We start from the raw sequence: 20710 nt of genomic DNA on the forward strand, positions 1-20710 counted from the left end.
CTTGTTTTCGACACTTGGGTTATTTCCAATGTTAACCACACACAGTTGAATTTGACCCAGTTTATTTTTCAAACTTTCCGGCAAATCCCACCACCACAAGCCATACAATGTAGGCTGCCAGACAACGTGTACACGTGAAGCATAAAAACTGATTTGTACACAGCACAGCTTGATAAAAACCGTCCACGCCACCACAAATCACAGTACGCCAGGCCCATTAAAACAACTCGTTTGTGTTTTGCAGATCAAAGTCGGATGTGGAAACGTCACAAACAAATGCTCACGTGACTACCCGGTCAAACTTCAGTATAGGGAATCCCCCTCGTAAGCGCGTTACTATGGTTACCCACACGCTCTTTACCGTTATTGACATTTGTTGTATCCAGGTATCCATGGCAACTGGTTCGTGTGCTCTGCGTTCCTAGCACCAACCCCAGTTCATCGTGCAAACCGTTCATGCATCACGAACCCTCCATCTTCACGCTTGACCGATCACGCAAGTGGTCACGTGTCACGTTGCCACTCAACGGTATCGAGTCCGGGTAAATGATGACAAAAACTTTTTTGACTTCGTTGCAAAGTTTGCCTGGGATGGATATCGATAGATCCTTGGTTTAAATCAGGGGTCGGCAACCTTTTTTGCACTGCGGACCGTTTTTGAAAGTGAAATTTTGTCGCGGACCGGTCTTCAAAAAACTACAAATATTTAGCTATAAAAACGCTTAAACTAGTTCAGTGTGGTCCAACTTTATTTTGTTGCGGGCCATTTAAAATCGTTAACTTACTATACGCGGGCCAAGGTTTAAATTTTTGCAGGAAAAACCTTTTTCTGGGCCAACTCTAGGGTAACTATACACCTTTTTTACCTATAGATAAGTTTATTTTTATACTTTATAGTTATTTACTTAGTAGAAGCTGTCAGAAACATTCAGTTTCCACTCTAGCGCAGAAATGCCCCTGAACGGTTTGGAGAAGCAGAACCCTTTATTACATAACAATGCCTTGTCATGCGTCACAATAGGAGATTTTATAGCATTTAGTGTGCGTTAATCCTGATATATTAAAAACATTGAATTACTGAAGACAAAACTTATAGTTGTCATTAAAATGTTGGGACTTTCGCGGGCCAACAAATTTATCTCGCGGGCCACAATTGGCCCGCGGGCCTGCAGTTGGACCACGCTGAACTAGTTTATCATCCCCGGGATACATGGGCAAAATGTTTTATAGCATTTAACCTGGAAAACTTATACGGACCGGTAACGGACCGGCGGTTGCCGACCACTGGTTTAAATCACAATTAGGCCTCTACTGGCGCTCTCCTACTACGAAGCTGACATGTGCAGCATACAAGGCAGGCAATAGTGCTTTTGATTCGACTTTTGGCAAGTTCACCACTGAGCCTGTGTAGCTCAGTTGGTAGAGCGCAAATACCGGAATGGCTCCTGTCGTGGGTTGGAATCCCACCGGAGGCTAGATTTTTTTTCTAGCCTACGCCTTGTCGTATGATAATGCTTGGTGACCGGCTGATTCGGTATGACGCCTTCAATGGGCATGGCGTACTATGTTTTAGGCCTCTACTTTTACAATTCTTGTTCAAACTTATGACTCGAGTACCAACTAGCTTGAATGTCGACGGATCCTATTTTAAATATCAACTTGGTCAACTTAATTCACTTTTTTAATGTCTTCCCACAGGACAACTCAGTTCCGATGGCACCAAGACGGAAACGCGTCACCGGAAGTGTCGTGGGCTCTTGATGACGTTTACATCGGTCCAGCTTGTCCGAAACTTTGTGCAGGACACGGGAAATGTGTGACAGGTCCAAGATGCGTTTGTGATGTGGGTTATAGCGGTAAGTCGGATGGCTGGATGTCAGACATGATCGCAAGGACAACATACGTTGCGGGCTTGGCGTGCTGTAATTGATGCATCAGTGTGTTGTTACCGCTAGTCTACATGAAAAATCTGCTAACACCATACCTCACGGTAGCCCCACATTTAGCTAAACGTTAAAAGGTTCCACAAATACCTATTTGAAAACGGTATATCTCTAAAAAACACTCACTGTTAGGCCTGTTAGGGTCGGGGTAAGGTATTAGCATTTTAAATTCAATAAAACGAACTTTAAAAGTTAGTTCCTAATGTAAAATATTCATAATCTGAGCTCTCAATTCCTACCCAATTTTTGGCTGCTAAATCAATAATTCACCTCTTTGCGCCACTTATCAAAATTAGCTTAATGTGGTTCGGCCGTGAGGTATGGTGTTAGGAGCACGACCAGTCTGAATGGCAAGTTACAGAGTACATAGAAATTAAGCAAGATGTATGTTGCCATAAATGCGTTGCGAACCGATAAAAAATAAAGGTTTACCTGGTTTCTCGTTTGAGTCCCTGCTATCAACAACAAAAAGTCTGCATGGCAAGTTTTTCACTACAGAGTTTAAGGAGTCTGTTACTGTAAACAGGTTATGAACTGTAACAGCTGCTATTCCTGGCTCCTCAGTCGAGTCCCTGATTTTAAAAACTTGCTTACTATTTTCAGGTAAGGATTGTGGGATTCTCCGTAACTCCGCTCACATCCGGGACTTCAAGGACAACTTCGAGCTTCCCACTCCGATTGAGATGAACCTCGCGAAGGCGGCGATGGCAAAAGGGGCAAAAGTACCCCGGAAATGGGAGGTTATTGACGGGGGCGAAGTGGGATACGGGGGGTGTGGATCAATGAGACCGTACGGGTTCGGTAGAAGTGCTTACTTCAATCAGTGTGGACGTAGATCGATTCAAACTGTCGAGATGGACCTCATCATGGGAGGGTGAGTGGAAATACGGCTTAACAAGTAATGTTAGTAAAGATAATGGTGGAAATTGTAAAAAAAGACAACAGCTTATGGCAGGGATTCTCAATCGAAAAAAAATCTTACTTGGAAAATGGTGCTTGTCAATAAAGATCATAAAAAGGCGCTAACAGCTATGATAGGAGTTCTTAACCTTGGACGATTTTTTTGCTAGGGGCAATTTTTGTACTTGCAGGGAGAAAATTCTAAATCAAAACATATTTTTCGAATAATTGAAACAAATACCATCTCAAGTTATTGTAGATCTGTAAGTGCAAGTGTTCAAGTCTGAACAGCTTAATATTCGTTGTAGGTTAGTTTTTTGTGCATTGATACTTTATGAACGTTCAAGTAGGGAATTTGGCTGTAAATATCGGGCAAAGGGGTCCGTACAATAACGTATGTTAAAAACCACTGGTATTTCACATCCTACAGTTTTGGTGGGAAAGTGTTTTTTACAACTTATGAAATAATCAGTTTAAACAATCATGATCAGAATAAAAGTGGATTTATTCAGTTTATCTGCGATGTCAATTTTTATTCCGACGTTTCGACGTCCTATGCAGTTTTATTTACCTTAATAAAGGCGACTTGTATAGGACGTCGGAATAAAAATACACTTGCAAGAAGAGCTCTATAAACTTAATATTATGCCTGGCAGCAATAGCTTATCTATCTGTGATGCATTGTATTGGATGCTCAGAGCATACACGACCTGTGAAAGTACATCATCTCCAAGCAAGTTTAACAACTAAACAAGTTTGTCCATGTGCTTTCAGTTATGTCCAGTACGTCATTCAAATCGGCACCGACCCCCCGCGCCCCTCTTGTCACGTGAATATGACGTCACCGGGCGATGGGGGAGTGCTTCTCCAGTTCTCATTGGACGCCGGGATCACGTGGTACTTGTTGCAGGAGCACAGAGCTGGACACTTTAACCGAGCCAGAAGAGTTTCAGTCAAACTTGTTTCTGAGGTAAAAACTTTTTATTTTGATTTGTAACAAAAACTGTTTTTTAATTCCGTAAAACATTGTTGTCAATTTGGTTTAATTGGTAAAGGCATAGAGCCATCAAAGGCATGGGTTTTTACTAGAGATGTACCGAATATTCGGTTTTCCGAATTTATTAGGCCGAATCGGTCATTTTTGCAAAGATTCGGTTTCGGCCGAATAATTTGTTGCGAATCAGCCGAAACCGAATCTTTTACGAACACACATTTAAAGCGTTAAACGTGTCTTTTCTGATTATTAAGGTACCACGCAATCTTTCGAAAGCCCAAACATAACGAAAATCGCGTCACTGTTTATCTTTTTCAAAACATTATCGTTTTATTCGGTTTCGGCCGAATCGAAATTTAGTCGATTCGGTACATCACTAGTTTTTACCCTGTTACTCCCAACAAACTGGAGTACCGTTGAATGGCTACATTAGCCAATGCGGCCTATATGTCGTCACCAGCTGCACTGATGAGACCTTATAGGTCAAAACTGTCGGGTTTAATTTGGTTTAATAAATTTTTGCCATACACATTCAAGTAAAATGTGTTAATGACTTTTTATATTTATATTTTATATTCTTTACTTGCGCATTGTCACAATTTAAAGATAGTGATAAAATGATAAAGAACAATATTTTTGATTGACAGATGATGTCACCACATACGTCACTGCGTTGGTGGCAACCAGTTCATGGTGGGTTGGGTGAAGATCAATGGTCGATAGATAATATTGAGGTTATCATGTAAGTATACCACCAGTTTGTATGTGACTGTTGGCATAGATCAAATAACATATACAGGATATATACAATGTTGTTCTTACATCTAAATTCCTGCTGGGCGAAACAACGTCCCCATGTTTCACATTCAATCAGACATGAGGCTTTATGGTTTAATTAAATTCCATTTTATTGCCTCCCCGTGTTAAAACATTACAACAAAAGTAATTTCAATTTGGCTGAACTAAAATAACTTTATCTACGTGAACCAGCTCTATCTGTTTAAAGTACATTACCTTGTTCCTTATCATGCTGTACTTGCCCTGTAATTTCACCCCCTTTAAACACTGTACTCACCCCGTTTTGTCGTTATATTCATTTAATTCAACTAGTTTATAATTCGTTTTATTATTCTATTTTTTTAATTTTTATGATTAGGACGAGGGAAAACCGCTTTCTTCACAATCTTAACGCACCTCCACCTTTATTGCCCTCTCGTGGAAGAACAGAGCTGCCAGCTAATCCACCAGATGGCGCTGCGGCTATTCTTGACGTTCCAGCTTTGCCCTGAGCATGATAACTTTTCTACTAACCCACTAACCCCATCTTGTGGTCAGTATTACACGTTTTTGTTTTAAGTTTCTATCTAGCATAGAGTTAAAAATTCTCGAATTTGAATTAAGTGAAACTTCTGCAAACCATACATGGTTTGTACTGGGTTTTAAATCGTGTAGTAACTTTATATGATAGAGACATGTATGGTTTTCCATGATCCTTTTGTACATCGGTCTAATTCAGCTTTTCCACTAAACACCTCATCACCATATTGTTTCTATGTTTCATACGTGCATTTGCCACCTTATCAATACAATCTAACTGCTTATTGAAAACACATGTTGTACTCAAGTACCTACTGGGTATTTCTGGTACAAACCACGGTCTGGGCCTATCTTTAGCAAAATACCGAAAATATAAGCGTAGTTGCTAGTTTGCCGAAAATACTTAAAAGAATTTATAAAATTCCCCTTATGTTTCTCCCAAGCAATCCCCCTGGGGGTTTTTGTTCATAAAAGACGGAAACAAGACCGTTTTTGTCTCCACCCCGTTTATTTTTGCTTTAAAGCAACATTTCACCACGAAACAGTGAAGGACGAATCCATTGTAACACTAAGTCCGTTGGTGGAAAGCATCTGTTGTGAAAAATAACAGAAGTTTAAAAAAACAAATCATTTTGAATTTACGCAAAACGTAAATGTTTGATCTATTTTCCAGCTATAGACTGCACCAAGCTTCATACACCGTACATCAGTGGTTCCCAACCTTTTTTGTCTTGTGCACCCTTTTAGTCGATTCAAATCTAATTCCCTCATTTATGGCAAAAGCAGCAATAACTCATAGCACAGAAAACCAAGAAGAGATTAATATTGTGACACAAATTTCCCCCTGCAAATTACAAAATTCCCCCCTGGTTGGGAACTACTGCCTCAAACAGTGTACTCACCCCGTATGTATACGTGAAGGCTCGCGAAACTCCATTAACATACAAAGCACTGGGTTGCGAAGTCAGTCCCATTATATCAATAGAGCCGAGCGTCATACTGCTCATAATAGAACTGCTCCCCTCAGTGGTGGTTGTCAGTTGTCCCTGCGAAGGTGGTGAGAAGTTAGAAATGTTCTAGGTTCATTCGCACGAGTTGTTATATAGGTTTCGGGTTGTGACCAGAACACGATATTCGGAGAGACTTCTACACGATATGTACTTCTACATGTGGATTAAGGGCAATTTTGACCTGATTCAGTATGATGCCTTTTATCAACCGTTTGCAGCGAGGATAAATTTGAGTTTTCCTTTTTCTTCAGCCAAAGCGCAGGAAAAAAATACCTACTATCTAGAATCCATTCTGAAGCATTTTTATCCCAACTTAAATTAAAATTCAACTTTACTCTTACATTCTGTGCTGTGAACGTGAAAAGAGCGTAATTGCTGTTCAAAATCGGGTCTAAAGTGTCTCCACCATCCCAGTACAACTGGCCGGTTGCCATCTGTTGGTCGTCCATAGCAACAACCAATCCGAAGGGGTTCTTCCTCGATTGAACGGTGTTGGATGCAGGTTCCTGTGTCGGGATGATGCTTCCTCCTCTCACGTGGATCGGGATTATTCCTCTCGGAGCCGCGACGGTTTCTGTATCTCCTCTAGTGGAGACCTCGGCTCCGAACGTCCCTTCAGTGTTGTAGTTGTACCTGAGGAGCAAGGGTTTTAGGCGCTAGAGGTGGTTATATGGTTTGCGTGAAGCCATTGGGCGCACTGCAAAAATCCGCCGACATTTGAGCAGTTATTTACGGGGAATCTTGCTTAAAAGATCTAAAATAAATACATTCACCACATGGCGATTTAGTAACTGGTCTAACAGCGCCAACTTATTTTTACGTGGCAAATCACGTCATACTATTGTTCTCTGACGTCATAAAAGCCTGATCGTTTTCGAATATACAAGACACTTTCACTTCCTGGTCAACCAGCCAGGTTACGACATCATATCCGGTCACTGACATCATATCCGGTCACTTACCATCTTGCGTCAGGGAAGTATGACGTCACTTCGGAGAAGCCCTGATACAGAACAGGTGAGAACATTAATCCGGGTCCCCAGAGGAACTGTTCGTCGATTGTGTGCGTCTGCTTGTCTCCGATAAATTCGAACGCTAGAGGGCGCACGACTCCGATACCTGTTAGAAGACCACGGGGTCAATCTTGAAGTGTTGATTGGTTATAAGTTTTAACCCTTATTTTCAGCAACTTGTGTGACATGATTAAGCCCAGCATTATATCGTCACAGTAATATTCCTTTCTTTTGGTCATGCAGATGATGGATTGTGTGTCAATAAGTTGTATTAATTTTTGAGAAGCTTTTGCCTGAGTTACTTGTGATATCAGAACAAAATTTTAAGCTACTTACCGGTGGTGTGAGCTTGGTAAAACAGCGTGTATAGGTAAGGCAGCAGGGTGTATCTTATTCTAAGAACATTGCGGGCTTCCGCTGCGAATGAGTCTCCCCAGACGGCCGGATCCTGTTCCCTGTAACCGATGCCGTTATGGTTCCTGGCGTAAGGATAAAATGAACCGAGTTCCATCCAACGCATGCACAGTTCCTCGTTGGAGTCTCCGTTGAAGCCGCAAATATCAGCTCCGATCTGAGGTCAAGCAGAGAGACAATGGGATAAAAAACAAGGCTGTGGGTTAAGACTAAAAAAATTGATGCGTCTTTTACAGGTCGGACTTCCTTGCTTGGGGTTTGATGCCTGTGGTCAATGTGGGTAAACTAGACAGTGACTACTCTAGTGCTGTGATTCTCAACCTTATACTGAACGCGTACATCCTGGCGACGTCTTCAATCACTGCGAATACCACCTAGACCCTGTTTATGTGTAGAGCAAGAGACAGGCATCTTCCTTTCGACTAGGCTATCATATTTGTGAAACCAGCAAGGTTAGCAAAACTAGAAGAATCTACAAGACACAAGTTTGTCCCAAACCAGGGCTGCATAGTTGTGTCAATTAACTTGCATTTCATGATCTGGCTTGAATTTGATATTACAAAACGCTCAGACAGACCGAAAAATGGTTCACTGCCTTCAAAACTACGTTTAATTTATTTATTTAAAGCACTACAAGCCTCTAACACTTAATACTCGTTACCACAGCAACAATGTCACTTACATATGGTATTCCGAACATGTTGAATTCGAGCATTCCGATCACTGACATCTTAAGGTCGTGCCAGGCTGCGTTGTTATCTCCCAACCAATGAGCTGCCCATTGTCCAGAGCCGGGGAAAGTGCTACGGCTCACAACGAAAGGTCTCTTCCCTGTGGACGCTACTGCAGAGCTGCGTCGGAAACATAAGGTTATTGGTTCGAATTCTGGCACCCCCTCTTTGTCGTTTTCTTGTGTTATGGAAGCAACAAAACAGCGTCATCACTTACTTGATTGTGACCTTGGCTTGACTCCAGCCGTACAAACTATGCACGTCATAATGGTTTCCAAGGGTATGACGCGCGTCGGGACAAATTGTTTTATCGGCAAGTACGTCTCCCCAGATCTCTGAAACGAGAAAATGACCAGTGTACAATTACAAGGCAAGGCAGTTTCGTGTAAAAACATCAAGACAGTAAATGAGAGATTGTACACTGTTTCCACCTATAACGTCTCATCAGTGCAGCTGGTGACGAGAGATAGACCTTGGCGAGTGCAGCCATCCAACGGCACCGTCTGCAGCTTAAGGCACTTTTGTCTTAAACGTTAAAGAACGCGATGCCTTTCAAAGATACAATAATGATTCAAGCGGAAATGCAGAGTATTTCCTAAATAGCCGCAAAATTTACTGCTGAGATTCTACTTTACACAGCTTCAGGTACATGGTTTAGAATAATAACAAACATAAAATTCCGACTATCGGGGTTTGCATTTTCTGCTATCCGTCGATCGTATATTTTAGCATAACGAGCTTCAACCTGGATGTGTTTGCACAACACACATAAACAACTGTTCTCACTTGGTTTGTATGGAGGATTGTTAAGTTCGTTAGTTGGACATCCTTTCACGCTTCCTGTGCCGAAGTTAGCTGGTTCGTTCATGTCCTGTAACGAACAATAACCAGGTTTAATCATAGAGCAGTGGTTTTCAACCTTTTTTCTTTCGTGGCCCACTTTCATTGCAAAAAAATTCTGTGGCCCAGTAAATTTTTAAGATAGAAAAAAAACAACTATAAAATAGGTTCAGAACAAAAAACAAAACAAAAAAATTCCTTCTCAATTCCTCCCCAAGCCATTATTCTTGTAAAATTGAGTGTAGTGACACAAATGAAAGTAAATTCTTAAAAAAAGCTTTCAATTTGGTTGGTCTGTGGCCCAATCAAAATGCTTCCATGGCCCACTGGTTGAGAACCACTGTCATAGAGGTTCAGAAACTTAACTAAAGTTTAATTGCTTAACTTGGCTGAGAGACTGATCATTGCTGCAAAGTTATTGAACTCCATTAATTTAAGCCAAAACCGAAGTTGAGTCCTTCAATCGAATTTATCGAGTTCAGACACTCGAACAAGTTTGGTAACTTACCCAAGCCTAACTCCAAAGTTTCATAACACAGGCGATAACATCAGCAACCCCGAAAAAACGACAAATCATCAACAACTAGGTTTAATCACTTCGCTGAGGTAACTTAAGCAATGATTACTCACTCAAAAAGCTCAGAGCCTCAACCAAGTTTAGTTACTCGATCACGTTCTCGAACCCATCGAAGTTAAATAACCCAAAAGTGCTATAACTAAACTCAGCGTGTAGCATTTACAACCCCTAAACACGACAAAGCACTCACGATCCACAAGCCGTCGAAGTTGATGGTTTTGTGGAATTCCTGGCACTGGTTCGTCCACCAAGTCTCGCAGTTCGGGTTTGTGAAGTCGGGAAACACGCTGTTACCTGGTGGCCAAACCTAAGAATAAACCGAAGTTATGTTGCGCAGTTGTGCTCTGTTTGTGGTAAAATTACACCAAAACACAAGCATTATGTGCGTGGTCAACTTTCAGTCGGGCAAAATACAACCACATGGAGAAAAAAAATTCTTAACAGCCACTGACGTTGGCCTGTTCAAAATATTTTTTTGGTAGATCTGTGATGCCTTCGTTAGTTTTACTATCACATCAACTGCACAATACAGCTCAGTATACAGTGAAGATACAAACAATTGTGATAACATTGCACAAGTTGGCTAGGATTATAAGAGGAAAAGAACAATAAAAACTGAAAAAGACAATAACCGGCCTTGGAGCCCGCTGTGAATAAATGTAGGGAATGAATTGTGAAACCGACTCATTCGTTATCATTTAATATGTTTGTGATTAAACCAGTCAGGTTGAAACAAAACAGGCTTTCAGTGTTTTCCGATAAACTTTACAGGCTACAGGCCCGTTGGAAATAAATGTAGTGAGGAAATTGTAAAACTGACACATTCGTTACCACTTCAGTTTGTGATCAAACCCCCTAAATGGTAACGTGAACCCACCTTCCCAGATAAGGGAGTTACCCCGTCCGAGTCCATCACCCACACATTCAACGCTTCACCATCATCGTAAGCTGGGTAAGTACCTGGCGGGTCGTCTTCTGTTATGCAAGGGTCCTGAAAATATCAAAAAACACCCAAAGTCAAGCTTCTTACCAACAAACATCTTGCAACAGAGACAACAAAAAAATCTTCAAAAAAAATTCGAATTTTTTTCAAAAAAACATTTATCTAAAATATTAATAGAAATCGTATACTTACCAGGATGATGATGTAATGTTTTCCTCCGGCTTGAAGCGTTCTGACGTAATCGGGCAAACCCGCGTAGGTGGTTGTGTCGTAGGTGAAGTCACGTTGTTCGTCCATATAATCAATGTCGCCATATTGAACGTCCTGTGGAAGTTGGTTATTGTTAGGATGAGGAGAAACTTAGGCTTAAAGTAACTGGTATTCTCAGTTCCTTATTCAAATAGACTTAAGATGCCAGTTAGACGATATAACTTATATACATTCCATGTGAAATCATTGACTGATTGTGTTACTGGGGAAATAGTTCCCATTCTCAGTTGCTTGATGTCATAAACAGTGTTTAAAATCTTATTTAGTCAACTTAACGTGTGTGTACGTTGTAAATCTATTTTCGGTCTTGAATATCTATCGTGTTGTATACGATATTTCAAACATTGCAAATCTTGAAAAAACGGCACTTAAAGAATGCCACGAAATGACAAACTTTTCAAATTTGTTAAATATGCAACATGGTGGACGAGATGTTTGTTGAACCTTCATACAACCAAAGTTGCGTTTATTAATGTTCATTTTACCAGCGGAATATCATAGTCGTCCATTCTCTTCACAGTTTCTTGAACAGTTGTTAGCGATCCGTATCCGTATCTACAAAGCTGGAATCCCAGGGACCAGTACGGCGGCATGAATGTGGTTCCAATCGCGGTTGTGTATTGTTCGATCACACTGTTAGGTTCGGGGCCGAGGAATACATACATGTCGAGCACACCACCGATGGTGCGGTAAACTACACCGGGTGCAGGCGTCAGCTCCACATCTGGAATAATATTTAATGTTTTTATGTGGTTAAAAGGCTACAATTTTCGCTTAGCTAATCTTAGCAACTACATTTTGGATTATATTGTGTACTGATAAACTAATAGGTGTTTTGGAAATCAACTTTTGCAGAAGATTTCTGACATGAGTGATCCAACAAACCCCTGAAAATATGGGCCAACTGTCAGGCGCGTGGCAAAAATAATAACATATAAATAAACAAGCAGCGTGAGTTATATATTTACTGCAGCATTGGTTATAAAAAATAAAACATTTGTTGTTGTTCAAACCTATCCCAGGCCAAATGCGGGATTTGAACACGCGACCGTTCGACCTCTAAAACTAATTAGGAAATGCCATTAGAAACAATCGTTTTGCCTTTTGCGTCGGGGTTAGATTGGAACCCGCACCCTGTTGACTTCTGCTGAAATAAACCATGAAAAAATCAACTTACCTTGTGCGTTAGAATTAAGGAAGAAGACTCCGTGAGCGTTGGAATCCTCCTCGATGGAGATGTAGAAGGGATGAACTCCGTAAAGATTCGCTCCTGGATCCGGAGGTTGGTCACGTGAGTACATCCCGAACGTCGTCCAATCGAACGAGTGCTGGAGAAGTGAATCATGAAAATGTGATGTAAACTAAGTAAGTTCTATTTTTCGTGGTTTGGAAATACGCTGTTGTATAGGGAGGGGGTATTTGTAGCCTGTTTGGTCATCACTTAGACCAGGGGCGGGCAACATACGGCCCGCGGGCCGGATCATACATGGTAATGTGGCCCGCGGCCACAGTCTGCCGTAATCCCCCACTACTTGCATACTACGTCAAATTATAGTTGTAACGGACAGTAACGCTCCCCAATAGCAAAAAACTTTCCCGCCGTTACTATCTAAGCAAAAAAAACTATCTAAGTCTGTGGTGTATGCATTAAATTGGTGTATGCACTATGTTTGGTGACCGGCTATACCTTTTTAATATAACGGTAACGAGCTTTCCCTCAAACTTGTTTCACTTTTACACTTTCTATAGGTCTGCTAGGGCTTCAAAAACTGCCAAGTTTTTGTATCATCCTTAAATTTGATAAATCTAGTGTAAGTTATTAATGTAGAATGTATAGGTTTCTCTTTTGCCGAGTAATGCCCCATTACTTTTAATCAAAATAACAAAAATAGCTATTGTTTGCGCATAATCGTATGATGTTATCTTGTCTATGACGTCACAGACTTTGCTTGGATGCGTTAGAACTGCGTGAAATTGACCCTCAGTGTTGTTGTAGCAATTAAATTGGGTTTTAACTGTTAACATAAGCATTCGTTGGTGCTGGGTAAATTTAATTGCACGCAAATGCTCAAGAGTCAAGAACTTTAAAAAAAAAACGATATAATGGGGGGCAATATTGAGTCAGTGCCCTAGCAAGGGGGCGATTTCGCTAAAATGGTTGAAGACCACTGGTTTAGGTGGTCAAAAATCCGTTTTAAATCACTGGATAAATACGCGATTAATGTATCGATTCGGGAATCCGGCCCGCCAAGTACTTTATTTTCCCATATCAGGCCCGCCGACTGGAGAAGTTGCCCGCCCCTGACTTAGACCATATTAATATCTTTGATCACAATTATACGAATCGTTTGGGTACCGAGCATCAAACATAGCGGCTTTCGGTACCGACTGCACCAATCAGTACCGACTGCACCAATTAGTACCGAACACTGTGGTACCGACTGTCCATTCAGTACTGAATACTCTGATACAGACTGCACCATTCAGTACTGAATACTCTGGTGCAGACTGCACCAATCACTATTTGCTGATGCAGAAATATAATGACAGTTTAAGTCAGCAGGGAAATACGGTTTGATTTTTTTTGGCATAAACATTTTCACGCTGTTAAAATGAGACCGAAAAGTGCATGAATAAAGTGCTGCGTTTGGACCATCACTGTTAGGTGATGCAGAAACGGATAAAGACCTTGGGGAAAACGATTACTTTTTACTCAATTTCTTTAAAACAGTTTCTTTTTTATACTTGTACACTGTGAACTTGGCACCGAAGGGTATGTAGGCTACATTGCCTGAAGTGTTTGTTGCCAATGAATTTGATCTATTTAACTGATATCAGCAATAATTGTGCAAAGAAAAAAACGGGAGAAAATAAGAAGTTGTTTTCCGTAGGGCGCCATAAGTGTTTAAATATTTATTTTCCAACGCAGCAAAATTGTGTTTGCAATCTAAAGCAAATGTTTAGACGCTGTTATCTTGTGTAACTTGATGCTATTTATAACTTATTGTTGAAAGTTCTTGCTCAGCAAAGTTGTCTCAGACAATGTTTTCGGAAAACGTTATTTGGGAAACACAGTTGAATACATGTGCGGTTTTCCCATGCTGATTAGGTTTGTTGTGTCAGACAAATTACAGAAACCGCTATTTGGGACACGCGCATTGGTCGGTATCTGAAACGGCTTGGTAGAGTCGAGGTGAAAGTTAATTTGAGCAAAAACTGCTTTGTTTTTTAAAGAAACTAAAAACAACAACATCGGAACGCTATATACGGATCTGTTCATAAGTTAAATGAGGAAAATAACGGCCCAAATAGACGTAAAAAGTGAGATTTTGTTATTTGAAAATAACGGGCCAAATAGACGTAAAAAGTGAGATTTTGTTATTTGAAAATAACGGGCCAAATATACGTAAAAAGCGACATGCTTTATCATTCAAATGTTTCGGCAAATACCACCATCAGTGATAATAAAGCATGTCCCTCTTACGTCTATTTGGCACGTTATATTCGTCATTAAAATTGTATTTCACAAACAAAACTCAAAACGAATCTAACAAATAGTGGATTGTTTCTTATGTTTTCTAAAATACCAACGAACAGACCAAAATCACAAATTTTATACTTTGTGTAAAAACGTGAACAAGTATCCATCAATAGGAGGGTGTTGTCAGTTAGAATCTGTTGAAACTCACCGCAAGCGTCTGATGTTCTTGTTCTCCGAACCCGTACATGGTTTTAGATGGAAGCCTCGATGTGAATTGGATGAACTGGTCACTAAAAGTGAATCCACCTAGTGACGTATCGAGTAAAACTGTTCCCGTCGATTTCCTGGTTACCTGAAGACGACAAGGTTTGTGAACAAATTGTTGCTTCCAGGAATAATGTATCAACAAATTTTTAGCTCTTCCAGCAGTTTTTATTATAATATGCCGACGTTCCGGTGTCCCATACGCTTTCATAAAGTTGTTATACAGTAACAAGGCGGTGAAACACACACAAAACGTTTGGGGTTGATTGGTGGCTTGCTGTGGGGTTGTGTGCTTGGTTAAGTAAGCGACACAATTGCATGGAAACAATCACAAAGACGGGAACAAGTGCTTAGTTATGAAACGTTACAGAGGGGAAAAATGGCAGAACTGACTGAACGCTACAGCTACCTTTTCAAGTTTGTTTCGTCAAAATTGATCTGATAAAGAATGAAAAGACGTTTTAAGAATTACTATGTGTTACAAAAGACGAAGTGCTTTCAAAGATGAATTTATGTTTTTTTCCATCCTTAAACTTTTTGTAGTAACGCTTGAAGATACTTTAAAGAAGTTACCATATGTTACATGATAAAACACAGTGGAAATGGGTTTGAAACCATAACCGTGTGCTCTCCCCAAAAAAGTTTTTAGTACACTTTTACAAATACGTTAGCTCAGACCGTGAAGTAGAAAGTTGGATCATTGAAGAACTGGATGTCGTAAAGTGTATCAGAAGGTGGGTTCGTATCTGCTCCTTTGATGGGAAGAGGTACTTCAAACCGATCGTTCGCATCATCGTAAAACTTTATGTGAAGTCTGCAAAAGTTAAACTTGCGTTGGTGGAAAAAAACACAAAGGGATCAGGAAACTGTAACTACTACTAACTACTATACATGGAAAGCTACTTAAAAAAGGAGTGTCTGTAATTTTCCCCAGTTATGGAAAGCTAATGTGGGTCAAATAAGATCAAAATCACTGTCGATGCCCAGGCTGTAAACTGTAGGTTGCAACTGATCCCCTTTAACAATCTAAAGCAGTGGTTCTTAACCTTTTTTTCCTTGCTGCACCCCTTTCAAATCACCAACCAATTTTCGCACCCCCTTCTGTAATTGCTTAAATAGAATAGACCTAACCAACCGTAATGCTTCAGCATCCCCGCACCCGCTAGGAACAGTTCTCGCACCCCAGGTTAAGAACCCCTGATCTAAAGTCACATTTGTTACACAGCTTTATTTATCAAAAAGTTGCGTTGGTGAAAAATAACACAATGGGACCGGCAATGAAAAAAGAGCTTCTAGCTACTGTGTATGGAAAGCTACTTTGGGACAAATCTAAAGTCACATTTGTTACACAGCGTTATTTATGAAAAAAGTTAAAGTTGCGTTGGCGAAGGAACAAAAACCGTTATTACTGTGCATGGAAAGCTACTTGAACAAAAACGGTATGTCGCTGCACAATCGGTAATATCTTAAGTCACATTTATTACACAGCCTCTCATCAAACTCTCAGGTAGAGCCACTAACGTAAGAACCCACAGTAGCCAGGTTTGGGATTTACGGTAGGTGGCGCAACGGAGCACAGCCGTTTACGTTGACAATAATTGCTGAGTCAGCAATTTGTAGGAATTTAGCACGATCGACATGATATGACGTCACCTGCTTTCAGTGTCGAAGGTCACGTCCAAGGTCAGAGTGTCGACGTCACCACCGAACAACGTGGTGCCTTGAATGCGTTCGAGCGTTACGCGATATCCGTTAGTGGTCGGAAATGGACTTCCGGCCATCTTGTATCCGTACGAATCTCCCTTAACAGCGGAAACAAATGTTACTTCATCGCTCAATATTCAAAACCTTTGGGCCGAAAACTTCCTGAAAACAAAACGTATTATGTCAATCAAGATTGGGCCGAAATAGAGTTACGTTTGGCCGAAAATTTTGCAGACAAAGTTGATTGTGTTTTGTAGAGGCAATAGAAAAGAGAACTGATCACGTTTTTGAAATATGTTGGTTTCGTGAATAGATTTAGCGCAGTTTGAGAAAGAAGTCACAACGAGTCTCAAGAGAACCACAAGATTGTAGAACAAAACTCATTTTGGTTCCCAAGCAGTTACTTGCTCATTTTGAACCATTTTTCTCTGTGGTTTATGCATAGTTGTTGCATTGCACATAATAGATGAGGCATGGTTTTTTAGCCTGTTACTTCCAACAAACTGGAGTGTCGTTGGATGGCTACACAAGCCCATACGGCCGATCTCTCGTCACCAGCTGCACTGATGAGACCTTATAGGTCGAAACAGTGTGCACTGTCTGCAGCTTAAAATGATAACAAATTGAAAATGGGAAGACAATCGTTGCTACGTTTATTCCTGGTAAACCGTGACGTAACCTGTGGAAAACTTTACAATCATTCACGTCACAGAGTTCACCCCATAGGTCAATTGAACGGCGATATCAAATACAAGGATCTGTACGGGTATCGTAAATGCTCGGACCAACACTTAGGGGAAATATTTCTGCCAAAATCAAACTTTGTCGAAATTCAGTCCTTACTTGGAAATAACACATGGGGGCGTTGGGCGAGTTTGTACTTGCGATGACGCAACCTCTATCTTCACACGTCACAGGGGAAAATCCTCCTTCCGGTATACAATTGACTCTTTGTTCGTCATCAATTCCTTCAGGCAGGTTGGTTGTGTTGAAGAAACACCATGGTACGTCTGCTGTATTGCTCTCACACCAGATGCAACCAGCTTCCTGGCAAATACAGAACAAAATGGTTGATGTATTGTGCTGCAAAAGTGGTCTGTTGTTTTCAGAAAGTTTAGTCTTTTAGTTTTCCGATATTTTTATGCAGTCATTACATATCTATTGGAATAATCTATATCTGTCAGTGGCGCTCTGAGCCTGCTTTGAAAAGGATTTATTTGTTTTTCGACACTTCTTTTGACACAATTACATTGTTGTGAAATCATATCTACAACTTGTTTGAGTTTTACTTTTAGTTGTTAAAACCATTCACAGATTTTACGTGGAAACAAACTTACCACACATCCTCCCTCTGTGCTGCCACCACCTGGCCAACAATCGATTCGACTTTGTTCTGGTATATCACTGGGGCATCCCCCTCCTCCCCCTCCACCTGTACCGGGAGGGACGGTGCCTGGGATGGAACAAAAACAAACTCGTTAAACGTTTGCCTCGTTAATCACTGCACGGGCGTCAAAGGAAAAAAAGCATGAATTCGTATAGGACTTGCGTTCTTTTTTTCAAGGGTGCGAACCCAGGACGCTCCCGGGGACGAATCCCAATCAAGGCTTTATATCTGTATGTGGGTCAGGCGCCCTAGACTATTTGGCCAAGTTCCTGCCCACGGACTATTCGGTTTAAGTGACTGATTTGAAATAATATAAATTTGCGTCCTTTAGTGTGAAAAACACCGACTTTGTAAGTGACGTAACAGCTCAGTAACTTTTCTAAAGAAATTTTCCATCAAGCATGGATTTTGGAACACTATACACGGATCTGTTCGTAACTTTATTGATGAATATAACGGCTCAAATATACGTAAAAAGCGACATGCGAGCGTAACTGATGTGGCCCTCGTATCACCGATGATGGCATAAGCATTTGCCACAACGTTCACGCAAAAAATACAAGTCGGGAATCCCGTCAAATAAAAAGGTGATAAGTCTAACCTCCTTCTGGAACCAAGCACCAGGGCTCCCCTTGAACGTTGGAAGGACACCAAAGACATCCTCTGCTATAACATCCGGACTCACTTGATCCTGCTTCCGGGTAACAATCGATCTTGTTGGTACAACTTCCGCAAGATGTGCAACCTGGAGGAGGGATCAGAGGATTAAAATCCAGGACGCGCAAACAAGAGTATTTCAATTTTTATCACTACTTACCGCTTCCGCTAGGTGGGGCTGTAGTGCTTGAACCTGGATTAAAACATTTTGCAAAGATATAATGAATAATCAATAGAAAACAGCGTAAGTTTTAACGCATGTATATCTATAAACATTTCACACTATATCAAATTGCATTTGCAAAACCGGGCAACTTAATGAAGTGACCTGTAACATTCGCTTTAATTTAACAGAGTTGGTTCCAAGTGACCCGAATTTTCCCGTTTCTAATTGACACGTTAACCATTCTAATCACAAACCTATTATACCGCGGTATGAGATGGGTTTTATCCTGTGGTGGAATTCAAATTTTTTGCCCGACGGTTCTATCACAAATATCATATTTTTCAGCCGGTTCTATCACAAAAGTCATATTTTTCAGCCTGTTCTGTCACAAAAAGGCATGTACAGTAACCAGCAATGCTAACCGGTTAGCTGATCTCCTAAAATTTCGTGAGATGGTTCTATAGAACCGGTACGAACCGGCTGAATCCCATCACTGTGCCTACCTGTATCCTCGAAGAAACACCAGGGAGGTCCTTGCACTGAGGCTTCGCACCACATACAACCTCTTTGGTTGCAACCAGCTTCACTCGCTCCTGACTCTGGGTAACAATCGACTCTGTTCCATTCCGGGGTTGTGGACGGACAGTTTGCAGCTGTGTAAGCCTTACTCGTGCCCACACTCACACACAAATATACAAACAACCAACACAACGTATTGGTCATGTTAAAATAACCACTACGTCTAAACGACAAATCGTAATAACGCAATGCTGCGAAAACGGTGTAGACGGAAAACTACTATGAACTGTTATGAGCAAAACTACTTTTTGAAATTTTCATCCCAGAAAAAGCATTTTGTCTTTGAATATAGGCCAATATAAGTGTAATGTCATAGCAGACTACGAGAATCAGCCTGTGTAGCTGGGTGGTGACCGACGGATCTGTCTACACTTATCAAATATACAAAATATACTCAAAAAGAGCAGCAGACGATCAGCGTCAAGGTAATGTTTTATTTTTAAAAACTTGCTTAGTATATTAATTTTTTTAACTTTTATGTGCGTTTATCGTTATTTTCTTTTCAGACGGAAACTGACGATGCCCAAATAGGCGAAATAAATATTTCTGTTTTTTTTTAAATGAAACATTACACTGACGGTGATCGTCTGCTGCTCTCTTTGAGTATATTTTGTGTTGTCTTTGAATAGTGATCTACGTTGTGCACATTCTATGTTTGGAATCGAGGGTGTATTGCGCTGTGTTTTGAAACGTTGTTGGTCGTATTAGTCTTGCAAGACAGCTCTCATAGTTTTAGATAATCGTATTTAAGCCAGAGTCTTTATTCTACCTTGCAACCATCCATTACGACGTGATAAAAGGCATTTTATCCTATATCAGTAGGCAAAACTATACTCTACAAATTACATTTGGAAATTAGACCATCAAATTTTCTAGACAACATGAGCTTTTTATAACATTATTAGTAGTGCAACGCGTTATTAAATGTCTAAAACCTCAGTCAAAACCATTATCGCTGAACTGCTATTTCGTTTCTCTGTGTGCAGACAATAATCAGCAATGGGTGTTCGCTGTCCGCGACTTATATGGGCTATATCTTATTAGTTTAGTAATGTCGTAATCTATTGCCACACCGTGCGAATTTCAACACGTGTCGGCTTTTCAGCTTTTCCCCCGCAAGACCTTTGGATCTGATAAACATGCGAAAACACTTTTGGTATTTACAAAGTTCAAAATCTCTCACGTGGCATTGCTAAAAATACCTATTGCGTAGCCTATCAAACATCAAACATAAATACCGTATTTACTCGATTGTGAGCCGCATGTAAAAGTATCAAAAATAATCTAAGCCGTTATCTATTAAGCCCAATGCTTTTATGTTAGAAACTATTTTTTCGTAACACTTCCTTATGTCGCTACAGAGTACAACTATTTGTCAACGATTGTTTGTCACGTAAATAATTGTAGCCAGTAGAATGTTGTAGATTCTACAATGTAGAAGCATCCGAAAAAATCGAGGACGTCCTGGCGAATCGGGTGGCTCGCGTGTAGAGCCAATATGCAAAATAATTTAACTAAAA

At 40.6% G+C, this 20710-nt stretch overlaps 2 protein-coding genes across 2 annotated transcripts in view; one reads left to right on the forward strand and one right to left on the reverse strand.

Moving 5' to 3' along the window:
• Positions 1-5538, forward strand: part of LOC145223284 (reelin-like) — a 36183-nt gene extending 30645 nt beyond the window's left edge. The window contains exons 62-68 of the mRNA XM_080089682.1: positions 245-324; positions 387-542; positions 1699-1856; positions 2547-2817; positions 3618-3813; positions 4485-4579; positions 4994-5538. Of these exons, the coding sequence (XP_079945808.1) occupies positions 245-324; positions 387-542; positions 1699-1856; positions 2547-2817; positions 3618-3813; positions 4485-4579; positions 4994-5126 (1089 nt within the window). The 3' untranslated portion in view covers positions 5127-5538. The remainder of the gene's footprint in view (positions 1-244; positions 325-386; positions 543-1698; positions 1857-2546; positions 2818-3617; positions 3814-4484; positions 4580-4993) is intronic.
• Positions 5539-5675: 137 nt separating this feature from the next.
• Positions 5676-19349, reverse strand: LOC145223911 (lysosomal alpha-glucosidase-like). Its single transcript, XM_080090322.1, has 21 exons — positions 19115-19349; positions 18606-18638; positions 18390-18533; positions 17739-17854; positions 17245-17448; positions 16351-16499; positions 15376-15511; positions 14642-14785; positions 12130-12280; positions 11438-11676; positions 10875-11006; positions 10617-10730; positions 9930-10046; positions 9109-9193; positions 8540-8657; positions 8274-8442; positions 7514-7748; positions 7127-7283; positions 6506-6797; positions 6057-6200; positions 5676-5745 (listed from the first exon to the last, which is right to left on the reverse strand). Exons 1-21 carry the CDS (start codon positions 19332-19334, stop codon positions 5686-5688), a joined length of 3159 nt encoding a protein of 1052 aa, XP_079946448.1. The 5' UTR covers positions 19335-19349; the 3' UTR covers positions 5676-5685.
• Positions 19350-20710: the final 1361 nt, after the last annotated feature.

Source organism: Phallusia mammillata, chromosome 4, assembly GCF_965637545.1.
Source record: "Phallusia mammillata chromosome 4, kaPhaMamm4.hap1.1, whole genome shotgun sequence".
NCBI lineage: Eukaryota > Metazoa > Chordata > Ascidiacea > Phlebobranchia > Ascidiidae > Phallusia > Phallusia mammillata.

Coding starts and splice junctions, on each gene's coding strand:
- LOC145223911 (XM_080090322.1), bottom strand. CDS start 19,334: ATGACCAATACGTTGTGTTGGTTGTTTGTATATTTGTGTGTGAGTGTG. Junction 10,731..10,874: donor AACATTACATCATCATCCTG/GTAAGTATACGA, acceptor TGATATTTTCAG/GACCCTTGCATAACAGAAGA. Junction 8,443..8,539: donor CAAGCCAAGGTCACAATCAA/GTAAGTGATGAC, acceptor TTTCCGACGCAG/CTCTGCAGTAGCGTCCACAG.